This window comes from Zeugodacus cucurbitae, chromosome 4 (genome assembly GCF_028554725.1).
Source record: "Zeugodacus cucurbitae isolate PBARC_wt_2022May chromosome 4, idZeuCucr1.2, whole genome shotgun sequence".
NCBI classification, from domain to species: domain Eukaryota; kingdom Metazoa; phylum Arthropoda; class Insecta; order Diptera; family Tephritidae; genus Zeugodacus; species Zeugodacus cucurbitae.
The window spans coordinates 449,324-475,050 of record NC_071669.1 but is presented as its reverse complement, the minus strand read 5'-3'; the positions used below and the strand labels follow the sequence as shown (position 1 = coordinate 475,050).

At 33.5% G+C, this 25,727-nt stretch overlaps 4 protein-coding genes and 1 long non-coding RNA gene across 18 annotated transcripts in view; 1 reads left to right on the top strand and 4 right to left on the bottom strand.

Moving 5' to 3' along the window:
* LOC105210114 (uncharacterized) overlaps nucleotides 1-25,727 on the top strand; it is a 46,756-nt gene that overhangs the window by 5,679 nt on the left and 15,350 nt on the right. The gene's annotated exons all lie outside the window — the stretch shown is intronic.
* LOC105209868 (protein snakeskin) lies at nucleotides 21-1,471 on the bottom strand. The gene is made up of 3 exons (XM_011180555.3): nucleotides 1,325-1,471; nucleotides 629-825; nucleotides 21-544 (listed from the first exon to the last, which is right to left on the bottom strand). The coding sequence occupies exons 1-3, from the start codon at nucleotides 1,373-1,375 to the stop codon at nucleotides 292-294; spliced, it is 501 nt and encodes a 166-aa protein (XP_011178857.1). The 5' UTR covers nucleotides 1,376-1,471; the 3' UTR covers nucleotides 21-291.
* Nucleotides 1,325-3,002, bottom strand: LOC105209951 (protein snakeskin-like). The gene is made up of 3 exons (XM_011180675.3): nucleotides 2,781-3,002; nucleotides 2,396-2,592; nucleotides 1,325-2,315 (listed from the first exon to the last, which is right to left on the bottom strand). The coding sequence occupies exons 1-3, from the start codon at nucleotides 2,844-2,846 to the stop codon at nucleotides 2,054-2,056; spliced, it is 525 nt and encodes a 174-aa protein (XP_011178977.1). The 5' UTR covers nucleotides 2,847-3,002; the 3' UTR covers nucleotides 1,325-2,053.
* LOC105210034 (protein snakeskin) lies at nucleotides 3,789-5,484 on the bottom strand. Its single transcript, XM_011180789.3, has 3 exons — nucleotides 5,317-5,484; nucleotides 4,481-4,677; nucleotides 3,789-4,418 (listed from the first exon to the last, which is right to left on the bottom strand). Exons 1-3 carry the CDS (start codon nucleotides 5,368-5,370, stop codon nucleotides 4,142-4,144), a joined length of 528 nt encoding a protein of 175 aa, XP_011179091.1. The 5' UTR covers nucleotides 5,371-5,484; the 3' UTR covers nucleotides 3,789-4,141.
* Nucleotides 6,592-13,149, bottom strand: LOC128921360 (uncharacterized). Of its 2 annotated transcripts, none has more exons than XR_008470800.1 (3): nucleotides 12,273-13,149; nucleotides 12,061-12,211; nucleotides 6,592-8,003 (listed from the first exon to the last, which is right to left on the bottom strand). It is a non-coding gene; the product is annotated as an uncharacterized LOC128921360 (long non-coding RNA). The 2 variants fall into 2 exon arrangements; XR_008470799.1 differs by lacking the exon at nucleotides 6,592-8,003 and adding an exon at nucleotides 11,095-11,937 and having other exon boundaries at nucleotides 12,273-13,148.

The window sequence follows — 25,727 nt, the reverse complement described above, 5'->3', positions numbered from 1 at the left end:
TAAAAAAAATATTTCTGATATCTTGGGCTATACGTGATATATTCATTTATTAGACACAAAAAAAAGGAAATAATATAAGAACAATAGAGCATAGACAAGCCTAAAAAGAGATATAAAAGTAATTATATTTTTGTTTTTTTTTTTTTTTCATTTCACATTTTTGTTTAAATTAGTAAAGCTTAAATACACTGCTACAAAGTAATGGTAAAATAGGTATCTGAGTTTGTGTTTTACATTAATTTTTGATTATGAAATGTAAAAGTTTTGTTCAGCGCTGATAAATGTTTTCGCCTAATGGCCAACCCCTGTGTATTCGATATCTTCACCCTTGGAGTAGTGTATGCAAGCTAATACTGTATCCAATAAATAAAGTGCCCCTTCAATTACACATAAAGCACCCATTGCGATACCCGTTTGACGCTCAGCATTTACATAAAGAAAGTCCTGATCAGACATGTAGCCGCCCCAATAATGCAGGGCCACACCCCCAATGGCAATCCACATGGCTGTTCCGACCATATTCATCAGTGTGTCTGTCAGTTCACTTAAAAAATACACAAAGAACACATATTCATATTAACCATAATAATTATAATTATTTAATTGTTTTGTAAAAACATATACAAACCGTTTATGTTTGGTGGTGCCGAAGAAGAAGGCCACTGTATGTACAGTGGTATAGATTAGAAATCCCACAAATATACCAGAGGCTACAATTTCCGGTGAAGGACTCTTCTCCTCATTTAAATTCCATGTTCCGCTAACGCCCAAAAAGATTCCCTCATCTCCAATACAATAAAGGATAAGAATAACAATGTTGATAGTCTGCGAGAAATATTTATAATAAGTTATTACTTGAACGGGAATTTTGATATACAACAATTAGAAAAATTATTCTGATTTTCTCATACTGCCTACTGAGAAGTGTTTCCACTTTTACCACATGTGCGATCAATATAGTTTAAAAAAAATGCGTCATTTCCTTACAAAGAACTGTCCCACATACACAAATAAAAATGACTTATTGACTTCGATGATTACAAAATGTACAAGAATGATCATTTACTAGTATGTATTTCTAAATGCACATGATGGTAGTGAAGAGAATATTAAACTAATGATTATAGATAACGTTTGAATGACGTCATCTTTGTTTAATTCTGACTAATATGGGCTGAAAATTCTTCAACACAATTTTACGGAAATCGAGTCTTTAAACAAATTTTCTTTTATACACACTTGACCCTAGGCCTTTCGCCAATATTTCATTAAGATATATTGTTGATTCTATCCATGAAATGTATAGAGTTAGCCTTGTCCTTACCAATTTGAGGGTTTTGATAAATATCGATCCAATTGTTTCCACAGACACCATTTTTTCTTTCACTTAATTACTGCTCACTTTTCAAAAAAAATGTATGTACTTTGTATATAATAAATATAATGCATATAAAAGATGGTGAATCTGTTTTTAGGTACTTGTATTAAATTGGTGAGAGCAAAATTTTTATCCCGTTCGATTTCGTATTGTCGTTGTTCGTAGACTAAATTCCAAATTGATCGTACGTACACACAACAGCGGGTTCTCGTACAAAATGTCACACACTGAACCATATTTACTTAAAGCTTTTGCATTTGCCCTGATAAGATAACAGTATATGGAATGCTAAAGCAAAGGTGTACCATGAAATACCGAAACAGGTAACACATTTCTTAATGTGATTATGAAATGGTGTACTATTGCGTTGTTTTTTGTAAACACTGCCTGGTCTACTTGCGTAAAAAATACTTGGTTGCGATAAACTTTTTCCACATTTTGTTGTTTAGATGATTTCATTCTATGTTCATTGTACCTACATATGTGCACGCTAAAATATTTAAAACAATACTTATTCTGTAGTAACATATTTATTTATATTTCCTCCATACATTACATATGTATTTCAAGTAATTACTATTCAGATTACATATCGGGAATATTTGCTAAATTGATTTCGTATTTGAATGTATTTGCAATGCATTATTAGTGGATATTAGTGTAGTAGTTTGTTATTTATTCCAGTGTATACTGCCTTATGACGGCATACTCAATGGGGCCTTTATAGTAGATGGCGCACCCCAAAATAGTATCTACTAAATAAAGAGCACCTTGGGAAACACACAATGCACCCATTGTTAAACCAACATTACGTTCATTGCTGACATACGCAAAACTACCATCGGTCATGTAACCAAACCAGTAATGTATTGTCATCGCACCAGCTGTGATCCACAAAACGGTTCCGATTGTATTCATAAGAATGTCAGTTAAGTCTCTATAGAGAGTATATATATATGCAGGTATTAAAAATATATCGGAAATATATATTTTAAATGGAAATGACTTTTTACGAACCGCTTGTTTGTGTTACCTCCAAAACAATATCCGATAATCACTACAGCTGTATATATTACAAATCCAACAAAGATCCCAGAAGCAAGCATTTCAAGGGAAATACTATGTTTCTCATGCAAATTCCAATTGCCACCGATGCCCAAGAAATCGCCGCCATTCCCCGTACGATACAACACTAGTACGCCTATGTTATTGAGCTAAAAATTCATGTAGATATGTACATATGTATGTGCATTAAACTGTATGGTTAATTAAGCTCGGTTTGTCATTTCAGTGTTAAGTGATTTATTGTGCCATAACGAAAACGTAATTTTAAATGATCTACACTAAATATTTGTTTAGTGCAGACGATTACTCAATTATGAGTACGCTCTTAATAGTTTACCAGTTTCAGTATTTTTAAACATATTGAGGCAATTGTCTCGTAAGAAACCATTTTCGAATGATCCATCTCCAAACGACTATGTGATTCGATAATTTTTAAACAAGCTTTCGTAGTTCCACACTTTACCAACGCGTTAAACTTTTATCGCGTTCGCTTCGCATATGGGCTTCCATCGACTAAACGCTTCACTCGTGTTAGCAAACGTATCGTCAATGTTAAATGTGTACGAATGATAACCGATGAAGAGACGGCGAGTATGAATCGTTATTTGTTGTTTGTGCACATTGATAAGATAAAAAGTACATGCAATACACCTTAATAATTCGTAACATTAAATGTGCATATGTATATGAGTACATAAATACAAATGTAGATGGTAAATTGTCTATGCACATTAAAAACAACGGTTGAAGCTTTGCATAGAATTTTGAAAATTGTGATTCAGTTTTTAACATTATAACACACATGCATATGTATGTACATTACTTCAATGATATTGAGGGCAGTAAAGTTCAATAAGAATTGTTCGCCTCAAATTGATCGAATAGTTTTGGCACCCACAAACAAATTAATAAATTCAACAAGTTTTGAATATTATTAGCATGTGTATACACATATATTATACGTATGCATACCATATAGTAGGAATGCTTATGCCCACCAATTTGCTTATAACACACAAGCACATGACAGTTGTGGTGAACGCGAATTAGTGTAGCTCAATTGAAATTTGTCGCAGCCAAACGAACTGTAGTGTCGTTATTTTCAAAGCGGGTCTCTAACGATTGTCATAATAAAAATACGGATTTTTCTCCCAACATACGTACATGTGTACTACATGAGCAGTATATGTATGTGTCGCCGTTATGAGCGTTGTACGTTCGTGTGTATTACACCCGATCGTTAAATATTGATTTCCATTGCCTGGTCGGTTATTATATCCGGGTGTACTTGTCTTTAAGGGAATATCAAAACTATAAGCTATACTATTTAAGATATATAGATGTGTGTAGTTTCGGTATATTTATTAAAATCTTTTAAAAATGTTTGAAATATTTGCAAATACAGTAAAAAAGTGTTGTACACATTATGGAATACCGAAAATGCGATCCTTACAGTTTGCTTGTACGATTAGTTCTATATTTGTTGGTAATTATTATTGAGAGCTACAATGAAGTTAAATAAAAGGTCCTCACATTTCGGTACTCCGATTCGAAATATTTGAAGGAAAAGTATAATAATTAATTAAATAATTGGCACATATAATCAATTGGAAATATTTCACTAACAATCAAATTACATTTTCGGAAACGTTTTTTGTCACCAAATATTTAATTAAAAACAAAAATAATTTGGAAGCACTAACGTGCCACACCAGTATATTCAGTATCACCCTTTGAGTAGTGTAAGCAACTCATCACTGTGTCCACTAAATATAAAGCACCCTCCAGTATGCAGAGTGATCCCATTATAATGCCAACCAGCTTGTCACTACCAGCATTAACTGGTACATTTTGAACACCCAAGTATGAGTAGTCGCTGGTATCCATGTAGCCGACCCAATAGTGCAGAGCAATGCCACCAACTAGGACCCACAAAAACGTACCGACCACATTCATCATGGTGTCCGTGAGTTCACTACAAATAACCGCAAGAGAAGACATTGATATTTTTATTTTTCAATACGCATTTAAGCATACTGTCTGTATTTGTTGGGTCCAAAGAAGTAGGCAATCGTGTGTACGCCCGTATAAACAATGAATCCAATGAAAACGCCGGAAGCGAATATTTCACAGCCCGCACTTTTCTCCTCCCAAAGATTCCATGTGCCACCAACACCAAGAAATCTACCTCCAGCGCCAATCCGATAAATTATAAGAATAGCTAAATTAAGAATCTGCAAATGTATAATGGAAGAAGAGTTATGTAGTGTTCAACAGTAAAAAACAAACTATGATATCAGTTACATATGTATACGTACATACATGATACATAATGATTTGGTCTATTCATAAAAAACAGTGCAATTATTTTTTATTTAATATTTAGAGAGTATTTTTACATAGGTAAGCATGTTAAATTTTAACCACTCCCTGTGGATATAAATGAGTTTATATGTACATACATTCGTAGAACCAATACATTTGTATGCACATTAAGTAACGCATTGTGAGTAACGCCAAGGCAAAAATCATATCGAAATTCAACAGAAAAAATACGTTACGATTGTGAGTAAACCCTTCTATATTCCCCACATGGAAATAGCTTCAACTTGCCAGATAAGCAGTTATCAGTAATTTAAGTAGTTCTCATTACAGACCATGGCAATAACTGTATTCAATAAAAATATCATTTTTGCTTAAATTACAATTTTTTTAAATAACACTTTAATGGCAGAATCATTTGTTTAGTTTTTATTTCTAGAACTTTGTATTATTATTTTTAAACAATGATTTTCTGCCGTTTGATTAAAAACGAACACTTCCCTATTTGCCTTCACTTTGTTTCGAAATTATTGCTGTAAGCCCAAACATACCAATTTCAATGCTTTAATCACAATTGAAAATATCCAAATCCATGACCATTCCATCTTAAAGAACAATTAATTAATTTTGAAGCAAGTCGATAAAATTAGAAACTTTTAAAAGATACTTTTGTTCGTTTGAGCTCGTTTGCAGTCGTTCGTAAACTAAAATTGAAACGATTGTAGAAATGGAAAAGGCAAGCAGCAGGAAAGTAATGAGCTTTTGCAATCGCACTGATAAGATAAAACGATGTCTCATATTTGTGTAACAAGTGCCGTTTTCAGGTGCGTACAATATAATCGTATATTTCTGTGTGCAAGACTGGCATACGTGCATTTTTTATTGTTATATTTTTTTCCTAAGACTTTTCTATGCTAGACGCTATACTCAATTCTTATCTATAATTCCATTTGTTTGGTTCTTTAATTTGTGAAGATCTTGCAATGCGAATTATAAAAATATATCGTGTACATGCCAGGGTGCCGAAAATATGCGCAAACACATCCAAGTAAATACGCGGAGCATATTTTACCAAAGATTATCAACAGCATTGCTTACAGAAGCTTATTTCAACGTTTCTCCATAATGGTTCTTATAGAGCGGTTGGTGTAGTATTGTGAGTCATTGGTAGCCAAGGTCAGAATTAGCATTATTCCATATTATTGTGGTAGCAGATATGAGCTGATTGAAGATTGTGATGATTTTCGCTCGCTCAAGTGTTCATTTCTTGGGTTTAATATTTTGAAGCTCAACACCAACATTATTGTTTGACTTGTTGTCATTCTTAAAGTCGACTCTTCATATATGCATCTCTTAATTAGAAAATCTCTTCGTTGAAATATGTTTTCAAGCAACCTCTTTCTGTGTTATTAATCTTATGATGTCATAAATGTACAATGTGTCAAAGCCGTTTATATGCATATATATAACACATATATACATTTATTATTTCTTAGAGCGTTTTTAATTCTTGATCTTTAACACTGTGCCGGATTGAACAGTGAAATTTCTCAGAGCGCACTCAGCGACTTGCTTGGTGGAATGAGAGCAGTGCCCGAGTAGAGTGTCAAAAGCAATAAAAAGGCTTGTATGTGTATGTATACTCGTACATATGTATGTAACTAGTAAGTAATTTAAATTTACGAGTAGACACATACATATGTATGTGTGTTAAACCATTTTGTCATGGCTTAGTAAATGATGACTCATTTCAAATTGAGCGTCATATAATGCGAATAATTAAGAAAAAAGTTAAATTATACTTAATTAACAAATTAAATTGCATTTTTTATTCTATTGCCTAATTGTATTGAACATGAAATAACATGTATATAATCAGTACAATGAAAACTTATAATAGCAACTTAAATTATGTTTGTATATAGTGATTATTTTTGCATACCAATAATTTCTTCCCAATTTAATGAAAATGATATATCCCTTCCGTTGTCATTCCAAACTTGAAATATTAATACTGACGCCACCTACGCTCTTTAGTGTTCTCTTTAACAAACAAAGTATTTACGCACAGTGGAGTTTAATGCCTGCAAGTGTATTCATAATTTTTTTCGTGGTTATGAAGAAAGTGTTTCAGTAAATGTTATTGGAACAACATTTTCGATAATAAAGCGAAATTTTTAACATGAAACCACAAATTAACTTAAGTTTCTTCAGATGTTCCCACTCTAATTTTATGTATTGAATTCTGAGCATATCTGTATGTATTTGCCATAATATATAAAAGCATTGTGTATCGCGAGCATGAGTCATTTTATAAGCGCGCTTCGTTAAATTTGATTGCCTCATTTTATTTTTAGTTTTGCTCGCCAAATTACAGTAATTATACCCTCGCAACATTTGTCGTATAGTACAAAAGATTTCTTCACATAATCGAATTTAGATATACAGTTATATATACAGATCATATATTGGTACCCCTAATTAGTTATCTCTACAAACTCAATGAAACTGTGTCCTTGTAAGAAGCTTTTACTATTAGCTTTTACAAATAAATCAATAAAATTTCGATAACTAAAGCAGAAGTGAAATTTGTTATACCTAAATATATAACCTAAATGTAACACTTGATATAAGGTAATATTTTTCTAAAAAAAAGTAGTCGGTAGCGACTATATAACGAATTTAAAGAAATTAAAGAATTTGTTTACTCTTGAAAGAGTAGTCCTCATGTTTTTCAGGTAAATTATTTTCTGTCAAATCAGTTTATAATCAGTTTATCGGGCAAGATTTGAGTTGTTTTCGTGTAATTTGGTAGCTATCCTTGATTTTAGAAAGGTACCCAAGCCACACAGCGTACTTAAAGAGTACTTTAGTCTTTAAAATACTGATATATATACATATATTGTTACGCTTCAACCAAACTTAACCCTACCCTATTTCTTGTGTTATTATAAGTATTATAAAATGTATATTTCTCTCAGTTCTCTTTAGCGCCATTTTCATTGATTTTGTTTTGATTCTCAATTCGCCCGACTGTGCGTTTCAGTTTGCGCCACATCGTATTCCTTCTTTGTTTTTATTTTGATTAATTTAGCTTTTTCGCTTTTCGCATATGTATGCATGTATGTATGTAGATTGTTGTCATTGTGTGGTAAGCTTTTGTGAATGAAAGCCGCATGTGTTTACATACGAGAACATTGCACGAGTATATTCCAAGGGTAAGCTCGCCGCTCCAGAGCTAGCACAGAGAAATAGGAAGCGTTAAAGAGAGTAAAATTAATAGAATAGGAGTAAAGTGTATTATGGATAGATTGTAGATGTTACCTATAGTTACCGCATACGTCATACTATCAAATATTTATGAGAAGTGTACGGTAAGAGAGTTGTTTGTACGATTTTCACCAATTAACCAATAAATAATATTCAAAGGTTGAGCATGTGTTAAGTGTGAAAATCCTTATATGGTCAGTAAGTATGTAGAAGCAGTACTGCCACATCTTCTGAGACTGTTTAAAATTATATCTGTAGAGATTTAAGGTAGCTAACTTTGCAGAGTTATGATCCTCAAAATGCAGACACATAAATACATATATGCTATAAACACATGATAAAGAAAACACGTCCTTTAAGTATAATGTGATCACTTTGGTGGGAAACTCACTTTGTTTAGCTAGAATATTAACAAATAAAAGCGCTACATACATACAAATATTATTTATTTTGTTTTTAATGTCTATGTTTTTCGATGAGGTATTTATTATATAATAACCACATTACAAGTCTTTCTACACTCTCTATTCCACTGATGGTTCTGCTCGGTTCAATTGATTTAAATATATGTATGTCTGTGGTGGTCGTCCTTACGTTCGTCCTTTTTAACGAGCGAGGCATGTAATGAGTGTTCAGTTCGAATCAAACCGTTGCGGTGAGCGGATGTGGTCGGCTCTTAGTCTAGCCACATGTAGCAGTCCTACGGAAGCAGTACACAGCGCGGATAGAATAACCGATTATTCACACAGCTTCGCGCAGTTGTTGTGTCTCAATACGTTAAAATCATTGTGTTTGTGTATGTGTGTGGAAATTTATTTTTCTTCGTATTGCTGTTTTAGCGGTGCCCATGAAAACAAAAAAATTAAATAGTTGTACGTACGTTCGTCTGCGATTTCGTTAATACCATCTATTTAATCGTCGCTCACTTTTTATCGTATGCCCATATGTATATACATATGTATAACCATGTATCAATGTGGCACAACTTTCAATTGTTGTGTTTTAGAGCAAAATAACTTCAGGATGTTATCAAAGTGTGTGGGAGAGCGTACACTATATGAGCAGTGTATATGCAAGATTGTGTGGCATACTAATAGGCGCTAGACGAGTGTAAGCAAACTAAAAGTTGCTGTATCGAAAGCAATTGTTTTTGTGTAAGATAAATAAAAGTAACACCGTTAAGTTAAGTTTATGAGCGATATTATGTAATGTAAGTATTGTCCAAAGTGTGCGAAATTAACCGAACACTCATACATTCATATGTGTATATGTATGTATTTATATAACAACTTAAAAAAATAAGTATAAAGTCCATAAAGGTAACTGATTTCATCCAAAAGTTAACCAGAAGATATCTGTTAAACGCAGCAGGGAGCACGTGCTATTTGTCACACAGATAAGGATAAAAATATACGCAAAAACAACTTGTGTTCGTGTGTACTAAAACCATAATAACAATTTTACATGAAAATGAACATATTGCCGCAACAAACGGTGTCGTTGTCGATTTAGACTTCTGCTCAACTATAACCGATGAAACATATTCAAGCAGGCAGCAATAAGCTAACGTTTGCTATCTAACAGGAAATCTGAAAAATGCAAGCTCAATTTCAATGGATTTTTATTACACTGATAAATGGTACACTTGCTTGAATTATATTAGAAAAATGTTGATTTTCAAGAATTTTTACTAAAATTGCACTAATTGTTCTGATTATTGTTCAGTTGATAAGAACCTATGGAAACTAGACACGACATGAACAAATTGTTTCAGTGTATGTGCAGGCGCGTTTATTTGTTGCTTTTCCCGCTAAAACAAATGAACTCTTGGGGTAAAAAAAAATAATCTAGCATAAGAAATTCAATACAATTTGAAATTTGTAACTGATTGAGCCGAATATGAATAATATTGCTTTATACATAATTATATAGATTATAATGTATCGTTTTTACATTAACGAAAATGTTCTGGCAAAGCCAGAAGCAAAAGACAACGATATTAATGATTTTATAAACATTGAACTGTACGAAATGAACAACTTAATAAACCAAATTTCTTGATTCCAATTTATAAAGCCTGCTGTTAGGATCTCAGGAATCAAATGTAATACATTTTACTTTTCATTGAACTTTTCTTTGTATTAACAGATAATACTAAGCAACTTTTCGTGAAACATTCATTTTTCACATGATTATATTATAGGAAAGATAGGCGTATAGTTCACAAACACATCTATCCTCACTTGTTTGATGATATGTTTCGTCCTTTCCCAGATATTTTCAACAGGCAGACATACTCTATGTGGGTATGTATATATGTATAGGTATGAGCATGTTTACATATGTATACATATTGTCCAAAATCATTATAGGTCTATGAAATTTGCTTTTATCGCCAAAAGTCACGACAAAAACAGTCTGAACAATGATATTGACTGTGTGAATCATAATACTCATAATACTGCGAAAATAATATGGCAAGCTTTAAACAAGTGGAAACAACGCGCATTTTCTCCATATAAGAAAATTGTTATTTTTATGACGCAAAAACAAACACCTAAACAGTCTCCATAGATGTTTGTATTTGTGTGTCGCGAAAGTACGCCATAAAACGGTCAATATGTGCCGTAAAATGGCCAATATTTTAGCACATATTTACCCACCTACCCACCTACCTACATACATATGTACGAGCGTGTGTACATACGTGTCACGTATAAATGCGCATGAGAAAGGAAAAATCCTTCTCTATTATGTGCATATGTATGTACATGCCATGTATGTGCATTGCCATTTTATTCGGGCGGCACTCCTAAAATATCCGTGTTATGAATCATAAATTTATATGCAATGTTATTGATAGACCTGAATGCATTTGTGGGTGTGTGTATGTTCATGGGCATATGTGTAAATTAAATATTCACTTATGTGTGTTCACACGCGCCTGACGTCAGACCCCGAAGGAATGCAAAATAAAATCCTTCTCGGCCACAAAATACAAATTTGCAGCATACAATAATATAACTACATATGTATGTATGTAAATAAATAGCAATTAAATTGAAATAGTAACTATTTTTTGCGTTGCAAATTGTGTAACTTTCAAGAAGGACATGAAATTCGAAAGTTTTAAAGGGAGTATTCTAAAGAAATACCGAGGACGGTAAAAAAATAAGTTGCGTAAATATCACCATTGCTAAGGCTTTTGCTGGAGGTACCCTACCTCTTTATGAATTGCAATTGCCTAAATTCTTTCAACATCTGCCAGCCTGGGACTTGAACGTTAATATTGCCAGATAACATCGATTTATTATACATATATTTTAGAAAAAATAATACTAATTTAAATCGCATACTGTTACTATTGGAAGTACATATACGGTACTCATTACCGTAAGTCGCGAAGTTTAGGCTTCTTTTATTTTTCTTTTGTCAAATCTCGGTTCCTGGTAGTATAATGAAACACAAATACATACACAGCTAATTTGACAATGGACCAATGGCTAAGCGGCTGCTTGTTGTGATGTGATAATAGAAATCATAAATCAAATTTAATTTGAAGGGCACATTAACATGCCTGCCATATATATATATCAAAAAACTTTAAAACACAAAGGAAAGCTTTTTATGCATATTTACGATGCATAGTTAAGGAAAAACAAAATTAAATATTGTGTCCTCGGCCTTACAAAAGGCGGTGTTAAGCAATGTATTTGCTATGTTAATGGTTTTTGTGGCTGCTTTTTCCTTTAGTTATAGACATGATTTATTATATTATGATATAGAATTTTCAGCTTTCTAGTGCTTAGATTTCAGGATTCTTCGATAGGACGGCTGATGTAAAGCAGAAATTATGTTCGAACCACAATAAGTGAGGTTAATGTTAAGGCATCTCATTTTCACTAAGTGAGAAATAAGAGAGTTTTTATATAATTTTTGAGCATCATTTGCACCAAGTAGCAGTCAATATTTATATTGAATTGTTCAAATATTTCATCATATGAAGAATATTTTAAAATGATTACCTCATTCATTTCATCACAAATCCTCCATGCTCATAAATCCACAAATTAGTTTAATGAAGTGGAAAATCACTTGCAGCAACGGAACGCCATCAACTAAGTATACGACGAAGATCTCAAAGTGATTGCCAATTTGTTGAATTCGTCCTTCATGCTACTCAATAAGCATAAAACATATTGGCCTCATTCAAGTGACTTGAAATCATCATACATACCTCATTCATAATAAATCGCACCTGTACGAATTTAGTTGTCGAATTGTCCACAAACGTTAAAATGTTTTTTGTTTATTTGTACAGCTTACAGTTGCTGTGGGCACATATGTATGAATAACACTTGCAGTAACCCTTTCACATCATACAACCCTACAACTAACCATCCGTGCTGTTGTTACCGATTATGAAAGCAGTTGGCCATAGGCAGATCACCTCCTTGCAACCATCATCGCTTTTATTTTCAGTTGTGCCTTTAGGAGCAACCACAGCAAACTTCCACCTCCAATTTATCTTACTTTTATCATTTTTGCTTGCTCACTAGACTACTAAGGTGACGGCGTGCATGTTCAAGGCAATGATTATCTGCTCGAATGGATGTGATGGTGAATGAGCGAACCGAGAAGATTGTTCACCCTTATCACTAATGATTTTATAGCTAACACTGATAATCAAATAGTGTTGTTGCTCATGTACTCAATTTTTACACAAATATCACTAGCACAGGTAGACGGAGCAAATTTTAAGAATTATGTTATTTGACGAAATTCCGACGATTTGACGAAGAATTTGAGAAATATTCCAGAGAAAGCTTATAAATTTCATTCCAATAAATATGATATGTGTTGCATGTATTGTTACGTATACGCTCAGTGGCCCCAATAACGATATTCACTTTTCATAATTCGATTTAGACAAATTGAATTTTTCTGTGATTGAGGACAATTTAATATTAAACCTAGGTTTGTGGCATTACTATCTCGTTATTATTACTTTACATTTGACACTACTTTCTTTATATAAATGATATTTTCGTGCTATATGTACGTATGTATAGCATCAGCTATGTGCCCCGTTAATAAGTCACAATAATTGTGTAATTGTATTTCCTAACAAAATCAAGAATACAAACATTTCAATTTGAATGGTAGCTGTTAAAACTTTTGTGTGGAGCTTTTGATATTTGAAATTCACCAACTTTCGCAAAACATTGAGTGCGCATATTCACATACGAGTACGAGTATATGTTTGTTGAGTGAGCAAAGTTGTTTACTGAACGCCAATTGTGTGCTGTGTTTGGAGGAGCAAGCGACCACATTCTAAATAACTACTTATCAACTTTATTCAAACCTTAATGTGGTTATAAATGGTTAAATAAGATATTAACAATGAATTTGCTATTTCTTTTATTTTGCTATGAAAAGCAATATGTATTTTATTAGACTATGTAACTGTTAAGGATACGTGGTATATGATACGTTACTTTAGCGCAATGTTTCAGCAAACTTGCGTTTTTGTGATCAAATTTTAAATTAATAAACAATAGGAATGCCAATTTCAGTAATCAATGGACTAGATGGAATCGATGGTGGTAAAGCACCTGCTATTAAATTTCATATAATTTTCTGGCTCTCCTGCAGTTTCAACTAAATGTATAGTAAGATTTACAGAAACACATATACATATTTCGAGGTGATATATTTGTTTGTGTATTGGTGTGTTTACGTATTTATGTATGTAACTATTTCGGTGGCATTCGTTTTTTTATTTTTTCTATTATTTTTATGCGACCAAGAAAGTTTTATTGTGCTGGCTGAGAGGGATTATAGTTTTATTCCAGCTTAGTGTGAAAAAAATCAGCTATATGGTACATGAGCGATCAAAGCGACGCACGCTTCTTTCGTTTACATATGTATATTGGAAAATATGAGGAAAAGTCCGTTAATTACTCCCCAGGTGTTTGGGAGGGAATACGTCGCTAATCCAGTTTTTCTGCAAAGTCCCTTAACTGTCACAAATGTGTAGTATATCCCAGATGATGGAGTTGAAGATTTGTCTCCAGTGTACAGTGTAGCGGACTCAGTAAAATTGTGGCATTTATTTTGATACACAGTGCATTTGAAGAGAAATTAGGAAATATAATGGAAAAGTATTCTTAGAAAAACATTCGGTAATTACATAAATATTTCTACGGAGACTGATTCTGATTTTTAGTGAAATCTGAAATATCATTTGCGCATTCAACAATTGATGATATAGTACACATTCACATTCGACATCGAGTCTCGAATAGGTCGAATCAATTCCATAATTACACTTAAGCTATTATAGCATTATACCAAATATTAATAATTTGTAAATAGAGGACAGTAACCAATTTTTACATATTTACTCCGCTTTTTGATTATCGGTAATTTCTAGTTATAGCCCATTATGCAGGACTATGTTTTAATTTGGATATTATTATTTTCATACAAGCAAGTTTTTCCAGATTTTAGAATAAAATACTCGAGTTGTTACCATTTCCACAAATATCGGCGGAGTTATCGTTTTAAGCTACGCTGTCGGTTAATTGTTGATGACTGAAGACTGGTGACAGATGGGATTTACAAGATTGTGGATGTCACACTCACACTTACAAAATCACAATCACCATACCGCTTGGCTTCAGGGCGCATGTGTACATATCGTGTTTTGCATTGCCCACGTATTGCAGAAAAGTTTTTGAATATAAGTTCCATTTCTGGACTGACATGGGCAGCGCAAACTAAGCACGTATATATATCATACAAATGAAATAGCAAGAAACGCCAAAAGGAGCATTCGAAGCGTCGCGCCCTGTACATCCCTTAAGTGACCTATTACCATGCTAACTTTGACATGACACAGCTCTTCTACCTCGCACTTTTTAGTTACTTTCTTTGTTTTTCTCTATTTCATTTCGTGTTAGACGCGTAATATCCTCGCACGCTCCTACTTCGAAATTTGTGAAATTCAGACCTAAAACCGTTTGCGGTGGTGGTTCGTTTATTGGCAGTGGCCATCATTGAAATGACCTTGCCAACGAATTGAATGAAACTTAAAGTTAATTACGTAAATGACGCAAGAATACTTCACCTATCCTTAGCCATCTTGGCGTTCTGGTGCACTTCGCCTTTGAGTCGAATCCACGTTACCGTTAGTGGTTTGGGTGTAGTGCAGTTCATTTTGCTCCATAACGAATTCATACACACTCCTCTACCCCCCAATGTTTGCTTTGTTTATTTAACACTCGCTTTTGTCCAAACAGTGTTGCTTGAAATAGTATCTCATTTATAGCGGCCTTTCGCATTTCTTTGCGTATGCCATTTAATTTTATTTTCACGATTCTTATTTGTGTGTGTATCCTTGAGCGCAATAGCGTCACTACGGAACAGAAAGACGATGACGAGACTAGGTCGAACTAATTCCGAGCACAGGCGAGAGCACATATACTAAATATCATGTTAAACCTGGCACTAATGTGCCCAACCGCTACTTAGATAATTAGGTGAAACATTGATAGGTTCACTCTTGCGTGAAGATGCTAATGTGAGAAATGCAAATGGCATGCAACGTACTGAATAAGAGTGTGGGCTATGAGATATTTACAATAAAGTTAAAACTGTAAAAATTTAATGAAGTCAGTAAAAGTTATAGCTTCTACATGTTGGTCCATATAATTCTAATGAGGCAATATGTATCTACTTGTGTACATATCATTAAAAACAGAAATTCATTATCGAATTGTAATATACATATATATTCAGTTAAATTGTAATGTAGTGTAGGACGCCTTTCGATTTCCGAATGGTTACTCAAATTATCTAATATATTATCTGAAAGAATAAAAGTTAAAGTTAAAGTTAGTTAAGTTAAGATAAAATATATATGCCAGTTTAGGATAGAGGAGTGGATAAGTTTTTCGATTGCTATTAGATCAATTATATTGTACACATGTATTTATTTCATGGTTCCGCGTGTTTCGATCAGGAGACAGCCAAGTAGCTTGATGTATTTTCTTATGCTGGAATCTGGTACTACAGACGACCATATTTCGGGCTACCCAGAGGATACTTGGTCTAAAACCGGAAGTCGTGAGCTGCTTGAACCATGTGGAGAAGAATCGTTTCTGGCCACTCCCAAGTGAATGACAATCAAAAACTTTCCTCACTTGCGTGAACTTCTACACATGATCCCACCCTCCTATTGTATTTATTTAGTTATTGATATACGATTAATTTGGATTAGCATATGATGACGTATGCACCCCCCTCAATTACCGATATCTCACCATTTTCAATGATACATGTAAGTTCTCGACAATTATTTTTGTTTGTTTACACCACTCTGTAATCACATACATACGTGTTTGTGCATAAGATTACGAATAAATCCACCAATTCTTCTGCTAATTGCCGGAAACGAGTGGAAGAGAAGGAGCATTACTTGGGAGAGAGCGCTTCTTTCGTGCGACGGCCAATCTCGAACACTCAACACCATCGCGACAAATTGCAACATAGATACGTAGGTGCTTGTGTGTCAGCTTGAGTTTGTTGTTTTGCCTTTGTTTAAACAATTTCCATTTACACGAGTCGTTCATATGTGATTTAATGTATTGTAGGATTTCAGTGCATACTTATGGACGTCCAGCTCATTGGCGTTATGTTGTTGTGTTCAAGCGGTTCGATGTGATACTCGTATGTATGTAATACTAATGAAAGCGCGGGGTATTCAAATATTTGACCAGTTTTAAGCCCACAGTTTCCGTGACCTCCTTGGTCACATTAATTCCTAGTGACAACACAAATCCTCATTAACAGCTTTTACAGTTGCGAGAAGTATATATGTAAGTTGTGAAGACGCATCAACAACACTTTATACAATTTACCACCAAGTTTCAGCATATAATCAGCATATTGGCCGATCTATATATGTAACTTATGGTCAATTCTTATATTTCATATATGGAAGAAGAAGAAATTGTTATTGATTCATACAACATTTATCATAACATGCTCGTCTGATTAAAATGTATGTCATTTTAAACGGTACGAAGGTGTAAAATCACTTTGAAGCATATATAGCAGCTATAGTGCATATTGCATATGTAGTAGTTATCACCACATAGGTGTAGATATAGATTTTTTACTCAAGTCATGCTCCGTTTGGATAAGATTACAGGTGTATTAGATGCGGCGTACTGTTGACTGCAACACACATTCAATTCAAACCAACAATTCGTACAAATTTATCCATGCCAACTATTATATATGAAATAGTTTCCTCCACACCGAAACCTCAGAAAACAGTCAAATTATACAAATTTGGTTTGCATGTTAAACACTTTACTGCTCTCAAACGCACCATTCTCGCATTTGCATATTTAACCATAAACTTGTGCTTTTCATAGAGGGGAGAGACTAGGGCGATAAATCAATGATAATGACAACTCTTAAATGCCTATTATTACATTATGGGCCAGCTGTACATGAAGTTAGTCCCAACTAACATTTTTGAAAGTTTCATCGTTAAACTTGTATCATGAGTATACAATTATTTGTTAATTTACGTGAATATATAAGCCTTTAGTGAGAGTAATGAAGTGTTCAAAGAAGAATTAACGTGGTTTAATGCGTTATGAGCCAAACTTGTTTTAATATTACTTTCTGTTTATTTGGCTCGTTGGGTATAAATTGTGTATACCGTCAAGGTAAAGAAGACAAAATTACCCTTTAGGAAATGCGTTAGTTGAATGTGAATGTCTTGTAACTGTAGTCTAATAGAAAAAAGTTGAAATGTTTAATGTTTCATGTCTATATCTATGTTGCAAGAGTCTATGTCATCTTCTGAAATTCAAGCTACCTCTAGATACATACGTACATAGGTATAGAATTTACTGTATTGTAAGCATTTCGTGCAAATGCTAATAAGTTACGTATCATAAATTTCTCTGCAGGGTAACTAAAAATAGATGTACGAATACATGCAAAACAGCTCGGTTAACTTGGCCTTACACCACGCAAGGCAATTGTAGTGTCGGAATATTTGAATTAAATTTTGGCCTTAAGTTGCGTTAAGGGGTGAAACAGTGAGAAATTAATTGCAAATATTCAGTGCTCTCTCATTACATGAATACAAAAAAATTTACACCTCAGTGGAAGCCTTAGTATAGGTGGAAATGCTTTTTTGTCGAGATTGTGTCATTCTATTCCCCACCGAGAGCTGAGCCTACTTACATATATCAAATTGTTAATGCTCAGATATAATTGTGTTTACACAAAAGCATATGCAATTAGAATTATTTACGCTAAGGAGAAGAACTGTCGATATATTTACTTTTAACATGTGCCTACAATATTAATGAAAGCGTCTGTGAAATCGTAACAGCAGTTAATTGCAAAACGTGATGTATCTATTTTCGCTATATTTTTGGCTTTACTTAGCTTTTCACCTTTACTCATTGTCATTTTAAATGACAGGATAAGCTTATGTAATATTCAGTAGATAAGTACAGAAAAATGCATAAAGTTTTAGTATAGGCAGGTTGATTTTATATGCTTTCGTGACTCCCACATTTATGTCTTTGCCCAACATTTGCTGACGTCAAAGGCAACGCGAAAGCCTCATTCTTTTTTATTGCCAAAAGGCAAAGTCGTACTGTCGACCAGCGCCTTTCAGGATATGCATTTGGAAGAAAGTGCTTGGTTTATTTTCCTTTTTTTCTTCATTTTTTGTATGTATGTAGATATGTATGTGTTTGTAAAATCATCCATTTGAACTTAGAAACTTACAATGTGCTCAAAATATCGGCCCGCAGTTTACATCAGTTTACTATCAACTGTATTATGGTTATTTCCAACAATACGTTATTTGTTTTAGTTAAATAAGGTATAAAAAATATAATTTAATCTGCCATTGTTTAAGAAGATAAGTTATACATATTGTTCTGACAATAAAACATTTTTTCTCCTATCGGTGCATAACTATAAGTCGTTAAATTTGCAGTATAGTTTTCAATCAATATTTTCTTGATCCTTGATTTCTTATCATTTGTGAGAGAATCATAACGGAAATATTCGCTACTTTCACGATTTTAACATCCTATGAGGTAAATTGGTCATTGCTTACATATTAACCAAATCGGCTATGCTGGAAAGGCGCTGTAAAATGCAATTCGTGTATGCACAATGCAATGAAGGAAACGATAGAATTCAAATGTTGCGCGAAGTCATCTAAAAGGTGCCTAGCAAGGGGCACGGCTTACAATTTGGTTTCCACAGGCAACCGATGGTGATTTCACCGCAACTTTATAGATACTTCAGCAACCACTGCTACATTCAATAGCCATAACTAAGAATGCTCAAAAGCGGGACGGCATGCTAAGGATACCAGTTTCATGTGCTCGTTGTTATTTTCGGTTACATCATGAACAAGCGCCATTGAAAATATGTACAAACACTTGCATAACTGAATGTTTGTCAAAATCACCAAAACATTTAAAATAATGGTAAGGTCAAGTCTTCGTTGTTGTTGTTGTATTGCATTTTTTATTAGGGTTGGTTGTTTGCACAACGGATATTAAAAAGGTGGAAGTTCAGTTAGGCTACCTGACGTTTCAAGTATTGAAAATTGGCAAGAATTTATAATGCGGAACATGAGGCCTTTATATTTTATTGATTCGCTAGCCAGATGGCACGACCCCTCCCGTTCAAAATGAAAGCAATTTTATTGAGCTCTACTCTACTGCTGTTTTTTTCGAAGATTGTCGAACTGAAGATTTCTCTAGTGAATACACAATAATACCAATTCAGGTTATAATACAATAAAGAGATAATTGACGGCAAGAGTGATTATGAATAAAAGCGAATAAGTGATATTAATTGCCTTTGATTAACGCGACAAACTGAATTAAACGAATCTTCCATATTTATACTACCGCAACATGTTTTATAAGTTATAATAGTTTTCTCCACCTAATAACTGTTAACTGAAATAAACGTGATTATAGGGTTATATTATGACACAATCTCTTCTACATACATATATGAATGCTGAAAGTAAAAAGGCATAAAAAATTCATGTTACCAATTGCAGGATTAGATATGTTCGGTTCCACCAGCACTTGTTTCGCTTATTTACTTTTCCTTCTGCGCTATTTGTAAACGTTGAGTAGAACAAACTTTGACGCTAATTAATAAATAGAAAAGTTATGAAAATAATTGCCTACTCTGATAAACATATGCACATAACTACCATTTATTATCAAGTCGTGTAAATGCAATGCTTAATCATGGAGGTGTCTACCAATTGAAGGCGCAGCTGTGGCAGAAGTATACCAAAGCTTTTACCAGTAACTTGATAAGTGACATAGAAATATATGCATTTCAGCTCGGAACATTTAGCATATTAATGCAGTCCTCTTACACATGGCGTATGAGTAACTTTCTACTTGTATTAATTACATTTTCCTATTACAAATTTAAGAAACACCTTTTACTATAAGGTACTCTAAGCAATTACGACATAGTAAAGAGAATAATTACATTTACACCATCTTAAATCAAGAAACGCTCTACCGCTATAACTGGCATCCTTATGTATATGCTAAAGAATATGAAAACTGTCAGTTAACAGACTTCCCAATTTGGAATTTAAATCACGCTAAGACAAAGTAAATAAAATACACAGAGTGCTGCGACACCTGACAACAATGTTGCTTCTAATAATCATAAATTACTTATGATAACAAACAAGACTGTCAAAAGACAGGCCCAAAGGGAAGACTGGGTATCGAAATATTTCGTACTTATAGAGTGGGGCGGTGTCTTCACTTCCGCACATATACATATGTATTTATATATTTACATATTCAAAAATGATTATGGCATGGCGAATTACCACTGACTTCATGGTAAATTGAATTCTACTAAAATGTGCGAAGAAAGTGTAGCAGCATTCGTGGGTCTAGTATTAGCTGTCAGATGAGTTATTATATTCATAACAGTGGCATAGGCCTGTATTTGTAACTAATAATGGGAAGAAAACTAAATTTCATTAAAAATTGTTCTCAATATAAGGCTTGAAAAACTGTAACTTAAATGTATACAGTTTTACTAGTTTAATACTAGAAGGCAAGAGAACAGAAAAGTATATATATTATATAGTTTTAAATATTTATTTGGAGCTATATGACAATGCAGATGGCGATGAATGGCTTTGAAATATTTTTGTGTAATCAAAAATATTAATATTAAATTTCATTTAACTAGAAGAAGTGTTTATAACATATGTATATATTTATATTTATACACATGTGCCTACAGTTATCAGAGACTAACAAACGGGTGGCCAATGTTGTAAGACACCGCCACAAGGCAAACAAACCGTAACCGAGAATTACAAAACGTAAAATATTTCCTTTTAAATAATGCTTTTCATAAATACCCTTACACACATATAAAAATTATCATATTTGTGCATATGTTCAGACATTCAGGCATGTTTGTATGCATATATGCATGTACTTTGTTTTAATGAAGCATTAAATAATTGTCTTATTACCTTTAGGCCATTGTGTTGCGCGCATTCCAGGCCGCCCTTCGATTGTGATGTAGTATTGAAGAATATATTAGTCGTGCATAGGATGGTGGGACGTTTTAAATTATGTCCATTAAGCGGCTCATTTCCAATCTACTAATCAAATGAGAAAAATTTCAATAATAAAACAAACAAAAAGTGTTATATGTTGTTCATATTATTAATAAACTAAAATAAATATTTTCCCATATTGTTTAATATCCCATTTTTGATCATTGTAACTCTGCTGTTATTAACTCTACAAAAACACTTATACGCTCATGAGTACCTTAATTTGAAACAACAGATTACCATTCATTTATTATTTACACTAGGAATTATATTTTAATTATTAGGAAAAATATTTTCTAAATTTCAAAATATTCGCAAAAGTAATAAATAACTCGGCCCATATACTTGCAATTGACCTAATTGTAATTACTAACTTCTCCAACACCCACTAATGTATATTGATTTATGCTATATAAATTGATTACAGTGTTGATAGCTTGTCATAATTAGGTATACACATTCCGCGCCGTGCCGAATTAGCCTAAGTGGAGAGGATAAGATAGATGTTGGTGTAGAAGTGGCAAAGAAATTACTTGAAAAGTAACGTACTTAGACCTTCTTGCATATAAATAAATATAATTTAAAATTTTTATGCGAATGTCTTATAAATATAACGGGGGGAATTTGCATTTACTCCGCAAGGACTAAATTAACGCCCACCTAATATTATTGTCTTCAATATCTTAGAATGCCATTCAATATTGTTGCATGTATTTGTACTTTTTTTAGTTTCTACTCACTCATATCCGCCATATGAAATAGACCAACATATTGAGAAATGTTCATCATACGCACTGGGTGTCTGCATAGTATATGTACACAAACATGTTGAACATAGGATAAGCAAATGGATCATTAATCAAAATTAAGTCAGTTAAACTGTGTGATCACACAGAAAGACTAATTGATAATTTATTTCCTTTGCTAAAATAGTTTAACTTTTCTTAAATGATATATTTATGTATGTATTGTGAATTTGTATTGGCGCTCTATTCATTGATGTTAGTGATAAAATAAACTTTTGGTATACTTAAAAGTATTTATATAATTTGAACTTCACACATCACTTGCGAGTATAATATCCTTAAAATTTAGTGTGTACTATTGTTTGTCTTCCAATAAAAGCGCAAATTAATCGTTACTTCGATTCTCCTAAGAAAACTGTCAATAATTTCCATTATTCACTATTCATTATTCAATTAAGCTAGTGATGTAGAATTCAAATCACAACAAAATAAACTTCTGACATTTGCAGTAAACCATTTTTCACTTCAATTAACTATCATCAAATTAATTATGTCACTGCTGATAAACCGACAAAAAACTGAGCTGCAGTGCTTGGCAATGCTTCGATACTACAAAAAATGTCCATTACGTTAAATTCATTTTAGATTCCATGTATATGCTGTTCCATGCTGTATTCAATTTCAGCAGAAATTCACTAGCATACATATATGTATGGTATAATCCTAATATTTTCGGAAAATTTCATTGAAAATTCCAATTGACTATAGTGATTTGGAGGTTTGAGTGCATACATACTTAAGTGAATTAATCTAACGGGAATTGTAAACTATTTGAATTGAACAAGCTCTTTCTACCTTGCTAGTACAAATTCCTTCATATATGGAATACTATTATAAACACCAGTGGTACCATATACTACATAAGCTTGAGTTGCGGTCGGTGTGCATTTGTGTTTAGAAAATGAACCGTTGGCCCCAAATATGCAAATTCGATCGGACAAATGCAATACACCTAACAATTTACCATTTACTAGGGTGTTTGTGGTCATAGCTTTTATGCATGAATACACAAACAACTGAAAAAAACGATTTATTGAATTAATTTTGTCCTAATGAATTTCCAAAAGCCTACTAAGAGTGGTGATGACTGCTGTCGGGATGTATCAGCATTTCACTGGTAAATGGATATATGTTCACCTATTGACTACCACAAAATTCAATATACACTAAAATGTATCAGTACAGTATCTAGTAATGATTTGTATTCAGCTGTTGGGTTGACGAAATGTACATGTATTGTTTGCGATTGTGTGCGCCAATACGCTTTGTGCATAGTAAGTAGCTTATCTGCGCTAAAAATTCGAGTGTTGCATGGAAATTCTGATATGCTTCACTTAAGTCTTCAGTTTTCAGTTTTTATTAATGAACGTGAATTGTCCAATGTTTCTAAGTCTGATTATATTACATAACGATGGCGACTTCATTATAAAGGGTGATTTTTTAAGAGCTTGATAACTTTTTTTAAAAAAAAAACGCATAAAATTTCTCATCGGTTCTTTATTTGAAACGTTAGATTGGTTCATGACATTTACTTTTTGTCTAAAGGCGTTAAATCGCATGATCTTGGTGGCCAACTTACGGGTCCATTTCTTGAGATGAATTGTTCTCCGAAGTTTTCCCTCAAAATGGCCATAGAATCGCGAGCTGTGTGGCATGTAGCGCCATCTTGTTGAAACCACATGTCAACCAAGTTCAGTTCTTCCATTTTTGGCAACAAAAAGTTTGTTAGCATCGAACGATAGCGATCCCCATTCACCGTAACGTTGCGTCCAACAGCATCTTTGAAAAAATACGGTCCAATGATTCCACCAGCGTACAAACCACACCAAACAGTGCATTTTTCGGGATGCATGGGCAGTTCTTGAACGGCTTCTGGTTGCTCTTCACCCCAAATGCGGCAATTTTGCTTATTTACGTAGCCATTCAACCAGAAATGAGCCTCATCGCTGAACAAAATTTGTCGATAAAAAAGCGGATTTCACATTTCGAACCGAACACTGATTTTGGTAATAAAATTCAATGATTTGCAAGCGTTGCTCGTTAGTAAGTCTATTCATGATGAAATGTCAAAGCATACTGAGCATCTTTCTCTTTGACACCATGTCTGAAATCCCACGTGATCTGTCAAATACTAATGCATGAAAATCCTAACCTCAAAAAAATCACCCGTTATATATATATATATTTGGAGTAGGAAGGATATTTTCTGACTGCCATTCTCTTGGGAGTGGCCAGGAACGATGTTTTGCAATTGACTCAAGCGGAAGTCGTGATTCCGGTTTTAGACCAAGTATTCTCTAGGTAGCTAACAGACATCCGTTTGGAGGCGAGCTGAAGTGAGAAGGCTTCAGCGATTGTGCGTAGGGTTTGGGACCCACCTCATAAATGAAATCTCTCTCCAATGGAAGGCAACTTCATTACGTCCGTAATATATGCCTTGTTATACGCGTATCGAAATTAGGTCGCTGACAGATTTTCATTCAAAGAATGATAGAAAGTACATATTATTAAGAGGTTAAATAACTCAATCATAACTACGTTAATACAGTAATCTTGCATTATCAAAAAATAAAAAGGTAATAAATATGTATCAAAATCAAAATCGTGGATAGGCTTTTAGGAAATATCTAAAATACTATTTAGTCTCTCCACACAGTTAAATGTTGGTGTAATTGAGGTTAAGGTGCGTTTTAGCACGACCTTCTTATGGCATTCGACCGTTTCACCAACAAACGGTAATGTGATATGGCGTACGTACAGTTGAACATAGATACATACATACATATGTTCATAAGTTTTTAGCTTGTCGGTGCAAGTTCTCTCTTGTGTATGGGTGCACATTTGGTTCGGTATGAGTTTTGCCGATATGTTGGAGTCCTTAATGCTCCGCTATCAAATGATCAAATAGTATAACAATGGCATTCTTACATAAAAATTATAAATATTTACAAATTAAGTATTGGTGCATTTTGAGTGGGTGTTAAGTACTTTTATTGCAAAAGTTACACCTTTTATATTTGTTCCATTTGGTATGAATATTATGGCACAATAAAAAACCTGTTTGAAAACATAAAAAAAAAAATATTATTAACATTTTAAAAGCTTTTTTGAATATTTAATGAATTCCTTGAATTAAAAGAGCATACTTAGTTGCCAAAGGGCAAAATATTGTTGTTCTGTTTTGCTGCGATTGTTGCCATTT

What these genes read in the sequence shown, in the direction of transcription:
- LOC105209868 (XM_011180555.3), bottom strand. Translation starts at nt 1,375, where the DNA reads ATGGTGTCTGTGGAAACAATTGGATCGATATTTATCAAAACCCTCAAA. An exon ending in TTATCAAAACCCTCAAATTG is followed by an intron (nt 826 to 1,324) that starts GTAAGGACAAGG and finishes TATTTCTCGCAG; the next exon opens with ACTATCAACATTGTTATTCT. An exon ending in GGCACCACCAAACATAAACG is followed by an intron (nt 545 to 628) that starts GTTTGTATATGT and finishes GTATTTTTTAAG; the next exon opens with TGAACTGACAGACACACTGA.
- LOC105209951 (XM_011180675.3), bottom strand. Translation starts at nt 2,846, where the DNA reads ATGGATCATTCGAAAATGGTTTCTTACGAGACAATTGCCTCAATATGT. An exon ending in GTTTAAAAATACTGAAACTG is followed by an intron (nt 2,593 to 2,780) that starts GTAAACTATTAA and finishes ATGAATTTTTAG; the next exon opens with CTCAATAACATAGGCGTACT. An exon ending in GGAGGTAACACAAACAAGCG is followed by an intron (nt 2,316 to 2,395) that starts GTTCGTAAAAAG and finishes TACTCTCTATAG; the next exon opens with AGACTTAACTGACATTCTTA.
- LOC105210034 (XM_011180789.3), bottom strand. Translation starts at nt 5,370, where the DNA reads ATGGAATGGTCATGGATTTGGATATTTTCAATTGTGATTAAAGCATTG. An exon ending in TGATTAAAGCATTGAAATTG is followed by an intron (nt 4,678 to 5,316) that starts GTATGTTTGGGC and finishes ATACATTTGCAG; the next exon opens with ATTCTTAATTTAGCTATTCT. An exon ending in GGACCCAACAAATACAGACA is followed by an intron (nt 4,419 to 4,480) that starts GTATGCTTAAAT and finishes GGTTATTTGTAG; the next exon opens with TGAACTCACGGACACCATGA.